Genomic DNA, 12,437 nt, shown 5'->3' with positions numbered 1-12,437 from the left:
AATACCAAGTCCCATCCATTTTACCTTTTATTTCTTTGTTTTATTTATTTATTTATTTATTTACTTATTTGGAGGCAGGTTCTTGCCCTGTCACCTAGGCTGGGATGCAGTGGGATGATCACAGCTCACTGTAGCCTCGAACTTCTGGCCACAAGCAATCCTCTTGCCTCAGCCTCCTGAGTAGCTGGGTAATACAGGCATGGGCCACCATACTTGGCTAATTGTCTAAAAATTTTTCTTTATAGAGACAGAGTCCCTCTATGTTGTCCAGGCTGGTCTTGAAATCCTGATCTCAAGTCATTCTCCTGTCTTGGCCTCCCAAAGTACTAGGATGACAGGCATGAGCCGCCATGCCCAGCTAATTTTTTTTTTTTTTTCCAGTACACCTGGGATCTCACTATATTGCCCAGGCTGGTCCCACATTTTACTTTTTAGGTATTTTTTGAACCCATAGCCACTGCCACCATCCTTAGCCAGGCCTTCTTTAACTCTCACTTGTCCACAGCAACAGCCTTTCCATCAGTTCCCTGTTCTTGTGTCTGCCTCTCTCTAGGATACTTCTTCCATGGAAGTCTAAGTCATCTGTTCAAAATTCGTGTCCCTTTCTTGACTCTTAGGATATAGTCCCCAATCCCTATTGGCTTACAGGAATGTCCATGCCCTCCCCCACCTACTCTTCTGGCATCCTCTACTACCACTTGACCCCCTAGCATTCTCCACTCCAACCAGGCTATAGTTCTTCAGTTTCTCAAACATGCCATGCCCCTTCTCACCTCTGGGTCTTTGCACAAGCCATCCCCCTGTCTGGTATGCCGTCTTTCCTTTCCATTCAGCTGATGCATTTATCCCTTTTGTCTTAGCTAGTGGACACGGTCTCAGGGATGCTTCCTTGACTTTCTAGAACAAGTTATGTTAATTTGCGATATGCTCCTATAGCACTCTGAATTTTTTTCATGGTTGAATTTAGTTATTCATATATTTGTTTACCCCATAAAACATACAACTACTACATAACCCTAAAAACTAAAATTAAAAAATAAAAATAGAAAATAGACTAACTATTTAATGTTTGCCTTCTCCCTTTAGAATGCATGTTCCATGAGGACATTAGTGTATCTATGCTGTTCATGGCCAGATCTTCAGTGCCTTGCCAATTCTCAACACATTGTCAAATCTTACGTAGTTGCTGCTTGAGTGACTTTAACACAGCTCTTCCTAGTTAAGGATTTTGTTCTGATGTGCAGCTAAAACCTAAGCACAATAGTCCATTGTAATTGTGTTTCCCTATAGCCCTTTGACCTTTATTTTCCATTTCACAAAGTTTGTTATGTATATGATATATTGCCCTCTTTTTCTTTTCCCTCTTCCCAGTAATGTGTCACAAATTATTGTATTTTTATTGGGTGAGGCACAGGTAATCTCTCTGTTTATAGCTCTGACATTTCTGGGTGCAAACACAAAGTGAACTTTGGTTTATCTCCTGCCATAATGTAGCTGCTAATTACTGGCAAGCAGGCTGTATTCCACAGCGCATGTGACCAGCTGGGCATGACCAGAAAGAAGTGTGTGGAAGAGTGGGCTGAGGGGCTCCACTAGAGACTGTTCATCTGGATTCCCTGCCTCCCTAGGAAGCCAAGAGAGCAAAGCAAGTGGGCATAAGGAGTATGGTTCTAACGTGATCAGGGTCATGAAGACGCTGCTGTGGGGCTTGGCTTTGTGGTCACTGTTCTTCCAGCCGGGGTGGCTGTTCTGGAGTTCCAAGGTGGGTCGGAACTGCCAAAATGGCAGCTATGAAATCAGCGTCCTGATGATGAACAACTCAGCCTTTCCAGAGCCCCTGGAAAACTTGAAAGAGGCGGTGAATGAGGGGCTGGACATAGTGAGAGAACGTCTGGAACGCGCTGGTAAGATGCTAATATAATTTTCCTCCACTCTGTTACCACCTCTGGGGACAGTGTTGCTAAGCAAAGATCTGTGTTCTTTGTCTGATCACACAACTTTCTCTAAAGGCTATTCCTAAGCCCTTTCTATTTCATGAAGAGAAGAATTTGAACCCTACTATGCTGTGCTCACTCACACTTGACCTTGCTCTGCGACTAGTCCTGACTCAGGAAATGTAGTTCACTGTAGTGAAATGTCCCAGTTAAAACTGGGTTTAGGCCTGATGCGGTGGCTCATGCTTGTAATCCCAGCACTCTGGGAGGCCAAAGAAGGAGGGACACTGAGCCCAGGAGTTCAAGACCAGCCTGGGCAACATTGTGAGGCTCTATCTCTACAAAAAGAAAATAAATAAAAATAAACTCAGCTTATTGCCCAGTTCCAGGAAGGTACCAGACCAAGTCTTTGGTCTGGACCTAAGATTTCACAAGGACACTAATCAAGAAGATGAATTAAGACAGTAAATTTCACATAGACACCAAATCTTTCTCTGGGCCTTTTATCCAGAGAAAGACATTTGTCTCTGGCCTGTTCACTCTTTACATTTTCTGTGGCTGTCATTACCAGACATAGTTAATATAATACATTTGTGATCAAATTCGTTGTTGCAGTTCTTCATAGTATCTTTTAGTTATAAAAATAAATTGTATAACATTACACAAAATGCATAAAATAAAGGGGGTAAAACACTCATGATTCCCAACCACCTGGATATTTCCAGTCTGTTTTCATATGCTCCTTTGCTTCCTGTTTTTAAGAATGTGGTTGGTGATCACTACGGCACAGAAACAATTTTGGATCCTTCTAGTTCACTTCACATTATTGCACAAGTGACTTTCCTAGAGCTGCATAGCCTTTCTAGTCATCATGTGAATTGATGTATAATATCCACTGGCTATAAATTACCTAATTTGGGGGATACATATGATAACATATATAATAATTCTCTGATGTCAGATATTTCATTTGTTTTTAATTTCTCATGATTACTTTCATAATACTACAACAAACATTTTCATGTATATAGTTTTTCTCTGTTCCCTGAGATTAGACTACCAGAAATAGAATTACTGGGTCAATGAGTAGTTAATGCATCTTAATGGTTATTTGTGGTTTTAAGGATGGTATGTCTTAATTTTCTCTATTTAAAATTCTGTGGAAATAGGGCAGCTGTCCAGATATGAATAATAACTTACTTCTGTGCACATACAACATCTCTCCAATTCTGAAACTAGATTCACATATAAGTGAATGGATCTTATCTAGAGAATGGAACTAGGAAGTCATTTAGTAAAATCCCCTTACTTACCGAGGCAGTGTGGCATAATGGAAAGAACACTTGATTTGTCCTTTGAGGACCTGGATTGGGATTCCTGCCTCAAAGTTTCCTCTCTCTGTGATCCTGGGTTAGTCTCTTTCAGCCTTGGTTTCTTCAGTTACTGAGTACGTGTCATGTGGTAGCTAAGTTCTAGGTACTTCAATTATATCATCTCTTTAATCAACGCAGCTCTATGAGGTTAGCATGGTTGACACTGGTGTCACAGCAGGGGTTTAATAACTTTGCTAAGGTCATGTAGGCTGTCTGTTTGAAGTGAAATTTATACCCATATCAGTCTGATCCCAGAGAGTACATGGATCACTCCTTGGAATCCATTATACTATCTTTATCCAGGGTGAACTAACTTTCTGATTAAAACAAGGCAGTGGAACATTATAGTTAGAAGCAGATATTTGGAACCTGGCAGATCTTGATTTATTTTCCAGCCAGACCATTCACAACAGGTATGACCTTAGCAGCTCCTTAAATTTTCTGGCCCTCAGTTCTCATGCCTGTAAAATAGGATAAGTGGTGGTTACCTCATATGGATAGTGTTTGGATTTAATCAGAAAATTCATATAAAGTACCTCCTTCACTAACTAAAACATAGTAAAAAACTCAATAAATGGTAGTAGTAGTAGTGGTTGTTGTTAGTGGTGGTGTTGAGGTGTTAATGTGGTTGCTCTTATTGTGGCTGTTCTGTTGCTACTGCTAGGAGAACACATTGCCAAGCACCTAAAATAAATAAATAGTATATTCATGAAAGCCTTGGTCCCTGATTCATGCAGCCTGAATTTGAATTCCTACTCCATCATTTATAGGTGAGTGACATTAGGTGAGTCATTTATCATTTCAAGGTTTCACTCATGTTATTTGTAAAATAGAGTTATTAGTAGGGAGGTTGTTAAATGGATCATTTAAGTGGAGAGCTCTATGGAGATGAAAGAATAAGCAGTGACACCCAGACTTTTACATTTGTTAATTCAGTTTGTTGGATATGCACACATAGTAAATAGGAAAGGTATAGGCTTTCAGGGGAAAGATGGTTCATGTTCTGAACATGTTGAGCATTGTTATTTGTGAAAAATTCTAAGATAATATATCTGAGGGCTACATTGAAGAAAAGTAAAAGTTCAGATGTTGTATGTGATGTTCAAAAGGAAATGATCAATATTTCTCTAGGAATTAGGAAAGCTTTGAGGGTCTTGAAGAACATTCAGGATCTAGTGGGAAAGAACATGAAAAAAAGAGAGTCCTTCAACTTATGACAGCATCTCCCTGAGGATGTATGGTTCCAAGGTTAATCACATGACCCATACCCTGTGTGTGCTCCCACATGCTGAGCTGGTCCCACTCCTAGACCCCAGCACTGAGGCTTCAGCTTCATGTTGGTCCAACCCCATCCTTAAAGCCTTAGATAGGAAGAGACAGTTCTGAGCTCGCCCCATATTAGGTTTCCACCCATTTTCCCAGGAATAAGATATCACGGTGGGCCGGAGAATGCATGTAGGAGAGGATGAAAAATAGCAGTGGGGGAAATGGCTTATTTTAAAAATAAACCTTTGATTTGAAGTTATGTCATTGCCTGAAAAATGTTTAGTATTTTCTAGAGAAATCACTTGAGTTCTGGAGTGATAAAAGGGCAGATATTACCCCCACCAAATTAAAAATAACAGAAAGCAGTACACATAAAAGTATATATTGAGAGTCAGCAATTATACTATGTTTCACAGAAGTCATTCTCAAATATTTTGGTATTAGGACCTCTTTAAAGTCTTTAAAATGATTGAGCGTGCTGAAGAGTTATGTTTATGTGGTTACATGTATCAGTATTGATTATATTGAAAATTAAAACTGAGAAACATTTTAAACCTTTGTTTATAAATTCATCAAAAATAACAAATACCTGTTAGCATAAATAATATTTTTATTAAAGAAAATTTATATTTCTCAAGCCAAAAAAAAAAAGTGGGTGAGAAGACTGGTTTATACTTTTGCAAATATCTTTAATGCCAAGAATAATGGAAGATATCTATATTCTCATATTGGCTTCTACATTCAATCTGTTGCAATAACATATGCTGTATAGCCTCTGGAAAACTCTATTATATACTCATGAGAGGAGAGTGGAAAAAAATAAGGAATGTCTTAGTATAATTATAAAAATAACTTGGACCTCATGGAATCCCTGAAAGGGACTAAGGGTACCTCAGTGGCTCATACTGCTGTTCTATAGCATATCAAGTTCTAGAATTAGACTTCCCTAGGTTCAAATCCCAGCGCTACTACTTGCTAGCTACGTTGCCTTAAACAAGTTAATCTACCTCTCCAGATCTCCGTTTTCTTATGTTCAAATGAGGATGGCAAAATATTACCTTGAGGGATTCAGGGGAGGATTAAGTGAAATAATACCTGTAAAAAAAAATCACAGCCCAAAGTTAGACATATAGTGAAAGAGATCATCTGGCTCTATTCTATTAATAAATGGATGAGGAACTGGGGCCCCAATGGGGAAGTCACTTGTCTGAGGTCACACTCAACAGATGTTGGTTCCCTTTTTCCCAGGTGCTGTGCAGGGTTCATACTTGAGTTTTTCTGTGTCAGTCATGGGCTGGCTGGAGCACAGGATTTTTGTGTCATTTTCACTGTCCCTTATGGTGGTAGGAGAGAACAGAGCCCTCCCAGAGACAGGAGGTCAAGAAGGAGGAGCTGGCTTACCTGTTAATAGCTGCAAGTGTGGTCATTTTCACATGACTGCGTGCTGGCCTCCACATCACTTTCTGCCTCCTCTTGCAGTATCCCAAGACCCTCTCCAAGCCTATTTTCTATAATTCCTCACATGCCCTCTTCTATTCCCCTAGGTCCACTGTAGCCTCATTAATTCTGTTCTCCTGGTTTCAAATTCTCTATATCCTGTCTTTTGTCATGAAAATTAAATAAAATAAAGGGCATATGGGGCTTAGTAATGAAGCTGGTTCATAGTTACACTCAATTAAGTGCGAATTGCCATTATATCAATCACTCCCCCCATCTCTTCCATTAAATATCTCTGACTGGTCTGATTACATTGAAGTCTCCTATTTGGCTAGTCCTACCAAAGTACTGACATCTCTCATTAAGTTCTCTTATTGAATAAAGTATCAGTGTTTTCTAACTTAAAAAAGCAAGGCACGACATGCACCCTAGTTGGTAGACATCTCTCAAGTGGCTGTAGAAATGCAAAGACTCCTCCATTCTTTGAAAGAACAAGTCTCTACCTTTAAAAACATTCTTATTTGTTCGGAAGAACAACTTCTATTGTAGACATGCTTTGCTCTTTTAAAGGTTTTATTAAAAATTACCCCATTTGACCAACTTGGTTTTAACCTTATTTTACATGTGAGAAACTATGTCAGGGAAATGAAAATGGCTTGTACAAGAACACATAGGAAATCACTCACAATGCCAGACTGTGGACTGAGGTTTCCAGACTCACTGTAGGCTTGGCAAACTTAAGAATATCCCTGCTTAGGAATCAGACAATTGTCCTGATTATTTATTATTGGAAGGAACCAAAATGTAATAGATAGACTGTGGTCAAATGGTTCTGCTATTACCTTCTAAAATGTGTTGCCTAGCAATACCCAGGGATATCACCAGCAAGACCCTTGCTTTGATCTAAAGATGGGAGTTCTCTATTATACAAAGACCCCAAGCCAGAATGAACATAATTCACTTTGGCTTTGGGAGAAGACCACAGAGGAAATGCCTAACGCCAGGAGTGGTGTCCTGGTCAGCAAGGCCAGCCATCCTTGTGACCAAGCAGATATTTCAAAGAGAAACTTGTTTTCAATTCTTGTATTGCTTTCTAAGAGGAGAAATGTGTGAGTCAGAGTGAAATCCAAACAAAACTCTAATCTAATTTAGGACACTGATGAACACATTTTTGTTCTCTTTATCCTTAATGAGAAACATTTGAAAGTAAGAGAATATATTTTAAAGACAAAGGGATTTCCTGGAAATTTTGTAATGTTACACGATCTCTTTCCCCGTCTACTATGAAAGAAAACAGAACTTTGCATCACCTTCTTTATGACAAATAGATGATAGTTAGACTGTTAACCACGTTCATTTCATGTGGGAAGTGTGGCCACAGTTGCTGGGAACTTCCTGAGGGCAGACAGGTATTTTTCTCTTAGACTATTTACTCTGCATCTTGAATGCTCCAGGAGAGACAGGGGCTAAAAATTGTAATACAGCAAGACTCATTGAGAACAAATAGTCATACTCATTGATAAATTTTGGATTTAACATTTTGGTGCATCACTAAGTAAAACGCCATTCCCTCATGCGCGAGTTTTGATTTGAGGTATCAAAAATGTACATTTGGCTTAGGATGAGACAATCACAGTTTCAATTTCAGATCCCACTATTTACTGCATATGGGACTCTGGTAAGACAAACTCAATAAAGCCTATGTCTCAGGCTTGATTTCTAGAAAACTAACCAAGACACCCCTTTTGAGTTAGAATTATAAATCTGAGATACAGATGTGAAGCTTTTTATCAACAAGTATGACTGCATTAGGAACTATTTCTGATGGGTGTATTTCAACTCCCTTAGTGTCTTCTCTATTTGGAAGTGTGACAGGAATCTCACACCTGATGTATCCACCTCTATCACCACACACACCACATTAACACACCTTCTCCTCCTACATCCTTTTCTCACCTCGGTCAATATGAGTTCCCTTCACCCACTTGCTCAGGCCAAAAATATTGGCGTTATCCTGAGTCCTCTTTTTCTCATACTTCATGCTGCATTTATTAATTTCCTACCTTCAAAACACATCCTAAATGCAACCGTTTTTCTCTACTTTTGCTCCCACTACTGTAGTCCAAACTAACCTAGGTTATGAATAGCATCTTCACTAGTCTTCCTGCTTCTGTTTCTGTCCCCCACAATCTCTCTTCATCAGGATCCAGAGATATCCTTTAAAAATTATAGTCAGACAATATCATTTCTCTGCTCAAAGCCCTCCAAAGACATCTTATCCTGGAATAAATTGAAAGCACTTACTACACGCACATGACCATGCACAGTGTGGCCTTACTCTGACCTCGTATCTCAACCATACTACCTCTGACTCACTCTGCCAGGACTGCACTGGCCTCCCTGTTCCTCCTGAAATTCCAAGAAGGGTCCCGCCCGGCATTTTTGCCCTTGCTGTTCCCTCTCAGAGAAACCATACAGCTGCATGGCTCAGTCTTCACACAGGTCCCAGCTCCCCGTTGGGGTTCCATGATCACCCTATCAGAAATGCACTATTCTGTGTAATGGCCCAAAGAAAATGTAAGCCTCCTGAAGGCAGGAACTTCCGTTCAATGCTGTATGGCAAGCACAAAGAAGAGTGCCTAGCACATAGCAGGAACTTAATAATTGTTTGTTGACTGGATGGATAAAGATGGGAGACCAAGGAAGACTGCAGCCTCCTACAAGTTGGCAGCAAACATAACCAGCACGTGGGGACCCTGAAAGAACAGGTCATCATAATGTCTATGCCTTTGCTTCCCAATGCTCCAAGTCCATACAGGAGACTTGTTGCATCTAGGGTTGTGAAAAGATGAAGAGGGCAGTGAACACAATGAAAATGTTCTAAAGCTGGACCGTGCAGATGGTTGCACAACTATATATATTTACTGAAAGTCATTGAATCGTAAACTCAAAATGAATGATTTTTATGGCGGATAAATTATACTTCAATAAAACTATTGAGAGAGAGAGAAACAGAGATGCAAAGACATAGAGAGACAGAGACTCACAGAGGGAAAAAGTGACCAGGAGTAAAACAAGGGCTCAGAATGTAAATATTCCTAGGCCTGAAAATGGATATCCACTTTTTCCCAGGATCAAGCTCATGGCTGGTATAAATTACTGAAAAATAACACTGGTGTTCTATTTTCCCTCATCTCTGGATGACAGGCCTAAATGTGACTGTGAATGCTTCTTTCATGTATTCGGATGGTCTGATTCATAAGTCAGGCGACTGCCGGAGCAGCACCTGTGAAGGCCTCGACCTACTCAGGACAATTTCAGTAAGTATTTGCTTTCGTGGATGCAGCTCATGGCTTTGGGGCACAGGGTAATCCCAGTGTGAAATGCAGGCACATGACCATGAGCATCTCCCCTGTCATCTCCAGCCACATAGCTGAATGAGTGGCTGAGTACCAGGCAGGAGACTCTGGCTTTATCCCCGTAGATTACCCAAATGACAGGGGCCCTCCGGGAATCCAGGAAAGTGGGGAGAGCCTTGACTATGTGCTATGTCTACACTTCAGTTGTAAAGAGAGGAATTAAGTTGAAAGGAGAGGAATTCCTTTGTTTTAAATTGTTGATAAAATTTTGTTTTGTTTCATTTTTTTGGCGTTGTTTTTTTTTTTTTTTTGAGACAGGGTCTCACTCTGTTGCCCAGACTGGAGTGCAGTGACATAATCACAGTTCCCTGCAGCCTTGAGCTCCTGGGCTCAGGTGATTCTCCCATCTCCGTCTCCCAAGTAGCTGGGACTACAGGCATGTGCTACCACGCTCAGCAAATTTCTTGTATTATTTGTAGAGACAGTTTCACCATGTTTCCCAGGCTGTCTCGAATTCCCGAGCTTAAGTGATCTGCCCGCCTTGGCCTCTCAAAGTGTTGGGATTACAGGCATGAGCCACTGCACTCAGCCAGTTTTAAAGTTTCTTTATTTAAATATTAACATAAACTGGTTTGCCTTTATGTCCCTCAAGAAATACCTGAGAAACTGTTTAAAAACATATTTCAAGGCTCCACACCAGAAATCTCTGTTTCAAGTCATCACCATATATCAGATCATAGGTAATTGCTTAAGGGCTGAATCTGACATCTAACTTCAAGTAGTAACTGCAATGTCAAAGGATGGAAATGGGAAAGGGGAAATTCTTGCCTAGTTCCTCCTCCCCACCCCCAACCCCCAATCCCAACCAGTGCTTTAAGGAGCTAGAGTGTTACGAGCTCTCTGGAGACAAGCAGATGTGCAATGCATCCACTTACTACAGAAACTGAAGAAAAGGCTGTTCAAGAAGCAGAGCACTGGGAGCAGAGTCATGGCTCTAAACTTTAATCAATGAGGTCGGCTGGGCGCAGTGACTCACGCCTGTAATCCCAGCACTTTGGGAGGCCAAGGCAGGCGGATCACCTGAGGTCAGGAGTTCGAGACCAGCCTGACCAACATGGAGAAACCTCATCTCTACTAAAAATACAAAATTAGCCAGGCATGGTGCTGCATGCCTGTAATCCCAGCTACTAGGGAGGCTGAGGCAGGAGAATTGCTTGAACCCAGGAGACAGAGGTTGTGGTGAGCCAAGATTGCACCATTGCACTCCAGTCTGGGCAACAAGAGCAAAGCTCTGTCTCTAAATAAATAAATAACATCACACCACCAAGCAGGCCACACGCCATCAGGAGGAATGGGAGTCATTCACAATCTTGAGAAGGTAAGGTGTGCACAAGCATAGTTTGATAAACTCCACATCACAATTTCAGAAATGTATGCTGCTTTTCTTTGCCTCTGCAGAAAGAAGTATAACCTGGTTCTCCAAAATCAGGGATGAGATGGTCCCAACCAGATTCCCCTTAAGAAATAGGAGAAAATAAGATCAATAATCATCCAATCGATTGCATTGCATTTTGCCCACTTCAGCCCTGTTTTGTAATTCTCTCCACAACTGAAACTTGCCCTCTCCCTTCAAAGCACCTTCAAATCTCATCTCACCACCATCTGGCCCACAGATACTACTAATGCTGTGGGCTGCCAGCCCTTCTTCTGCCTCTTCCCATCCTCCATTGAGAAGGAATCCAGGTTTACCTCCAGTCAGCTCACCTTTGTAAAATACCATCCCCCGCTGTAGCGTCTCTTTCCTCTCCAACCTCTCCATGCCTCAGTTAATCCTTGTTCAGCCCAAGGCACCCTATGATGCTCTGAGTTTGAGCTTCTTGGGAAGCCCCACTTTCTAAACTTCTCGGAGCCTTCCCCTTGCTACTTCTTTCCTGTCCACTGAGTGCTTTTCTTAGTTTTAGGAATTCATTGTTGTTTTCTCTCCTACAGAGTGAAAAACGGATGGGCTGTGTCCTCATGGGGCCCTCATGTACATATTCCACCTTCCAGATGTAGTAAGTAATACTACTGTGAACTGAAGTCAGGACATGACATTGCAACTTAAAGGACTCATCAGACAACAGTCTAGTCAAGGCAACACAATCAGAGGTGTTGAGGTCTAGTATTTTGCCATCTCTCCACAACTGTCCTTCTCTTATTCAAGTAACTTCCTTTGCTCAGCATGGAGTGAATGTCAGTAGCCATTCAGGTTGAGTCATCAACATCTGACCTTGCGAGAAAACATGGTGCAGATAAAACGTCAGAGTTTTGAGAGAAAGCAGGAAAGACAGTGAAACTGGATAATTTGAGGAGTTTAATAAATAAAATATTCACAAAAGTATGGGTAGAGAGTTGAGAAACACAAAAGAAAGTGCAGCACCCAAGGGTATTAGTAGGGTTCTGTTCCATCCCATAGGTCTGTGAAAGTGGATGGAAATAACAATATATTTAGTTCATACGGTTATTTGAAGACTATACAAATGAGATGTTAAAGTCCTTTGTACAATGCCCTTACTATCTTAGAACAAAGTTCTCAATATATCCTAGAATGAAAATATTTTTCTGGCTCTGGGAAAACCACCCTGATTCCTTCCATTCACCTCACACAATGTAATTATCATCACAAAATGCTTTGTTCTGCTAATTACACCTTACGCAATCAAAATCCTACTCAATTACCTTTTTTGCACCTCTTCAATCCGAACCCCAAGAATCACGCTTCATCTACACAGAGAAAACTGTGCAGAGGACCACTTGCAATGGATTTTGGAGGGTAAACCTCTGAAAATTCTGTTGCAAAGTTTGCTTTTGTCACCTCGAACCCAGCACTACAAGCAGACTCAGATGCTCAGGCTCACTGAGCACTTTTTCAGCTTCTCTTCCATACCAAAACGCAGATAGATCCAGAATCTTACTCTTCCTTGCATTTGTTCCTGACTGTCATCTTACCTGATCGCTTACTAATATTGCTATAGAGTATGCTCAAAAGGAAAGGAGGATTGGGAAAATTGATTCACCATTTATGAAGA

The 12,437-nt window shown here is 40.9% G+C and overlaps 1 protein-coding gene across 1 annotated transcript in view; it reads left to right on the top strand.

The window, feature by feature from the left end:
- Nucleotides 1-1,499: 1,499 nt before the first annotated feature.
- Nucleotides 1,500-12,437, top strand: part of GUCY2C (guanylate cyclase 2C) — an 82,675-nt gene continuing 71,737 nt past the window's right edge. The window contains exons 1-3 of the mRNA XM_012447637.2: nucleotides 1,500-1,904; nucleotides 9,218-9,330; nucleotides 11,359-11,423. Coding sequence (XP_012303060.1) covers nucleotides 1,688-1,904; nucleotides 9,218-9,330; nucleotides 11,359-11,423 — 395 coding nt within the window. The 5' untranslated portion in view covers nucleotides 1,500-1,687. The remainder of the gene's footprint in view (nucleotides 1,905-9,217; nucleotides 9,331-11,358; nucleotides 11,424-12,437) is intronic.

This window comes from Aotus nancymaae, unplaced genomic scaffold (genome assembly GCF_030222135.1).
Source record: "Aotus nancymaae isolate 86718 unplaced genomic scaffold, 86718_ANA_hifiasm-v0.15.2.pri h1tg000016l, whole genome shotgun sequence".
NCBI classification, from domain to species: Eukaryota; Metazoa; Chordata; class Mammalia; order Primates; family Aotidae; genus Aotus; species Aotus nancymaae.
The sequence above is the reverse complement of the archived record's forward strand: the minus strand, read 5'-3'. Positions and strand labels throughout refer to the sequence as shown.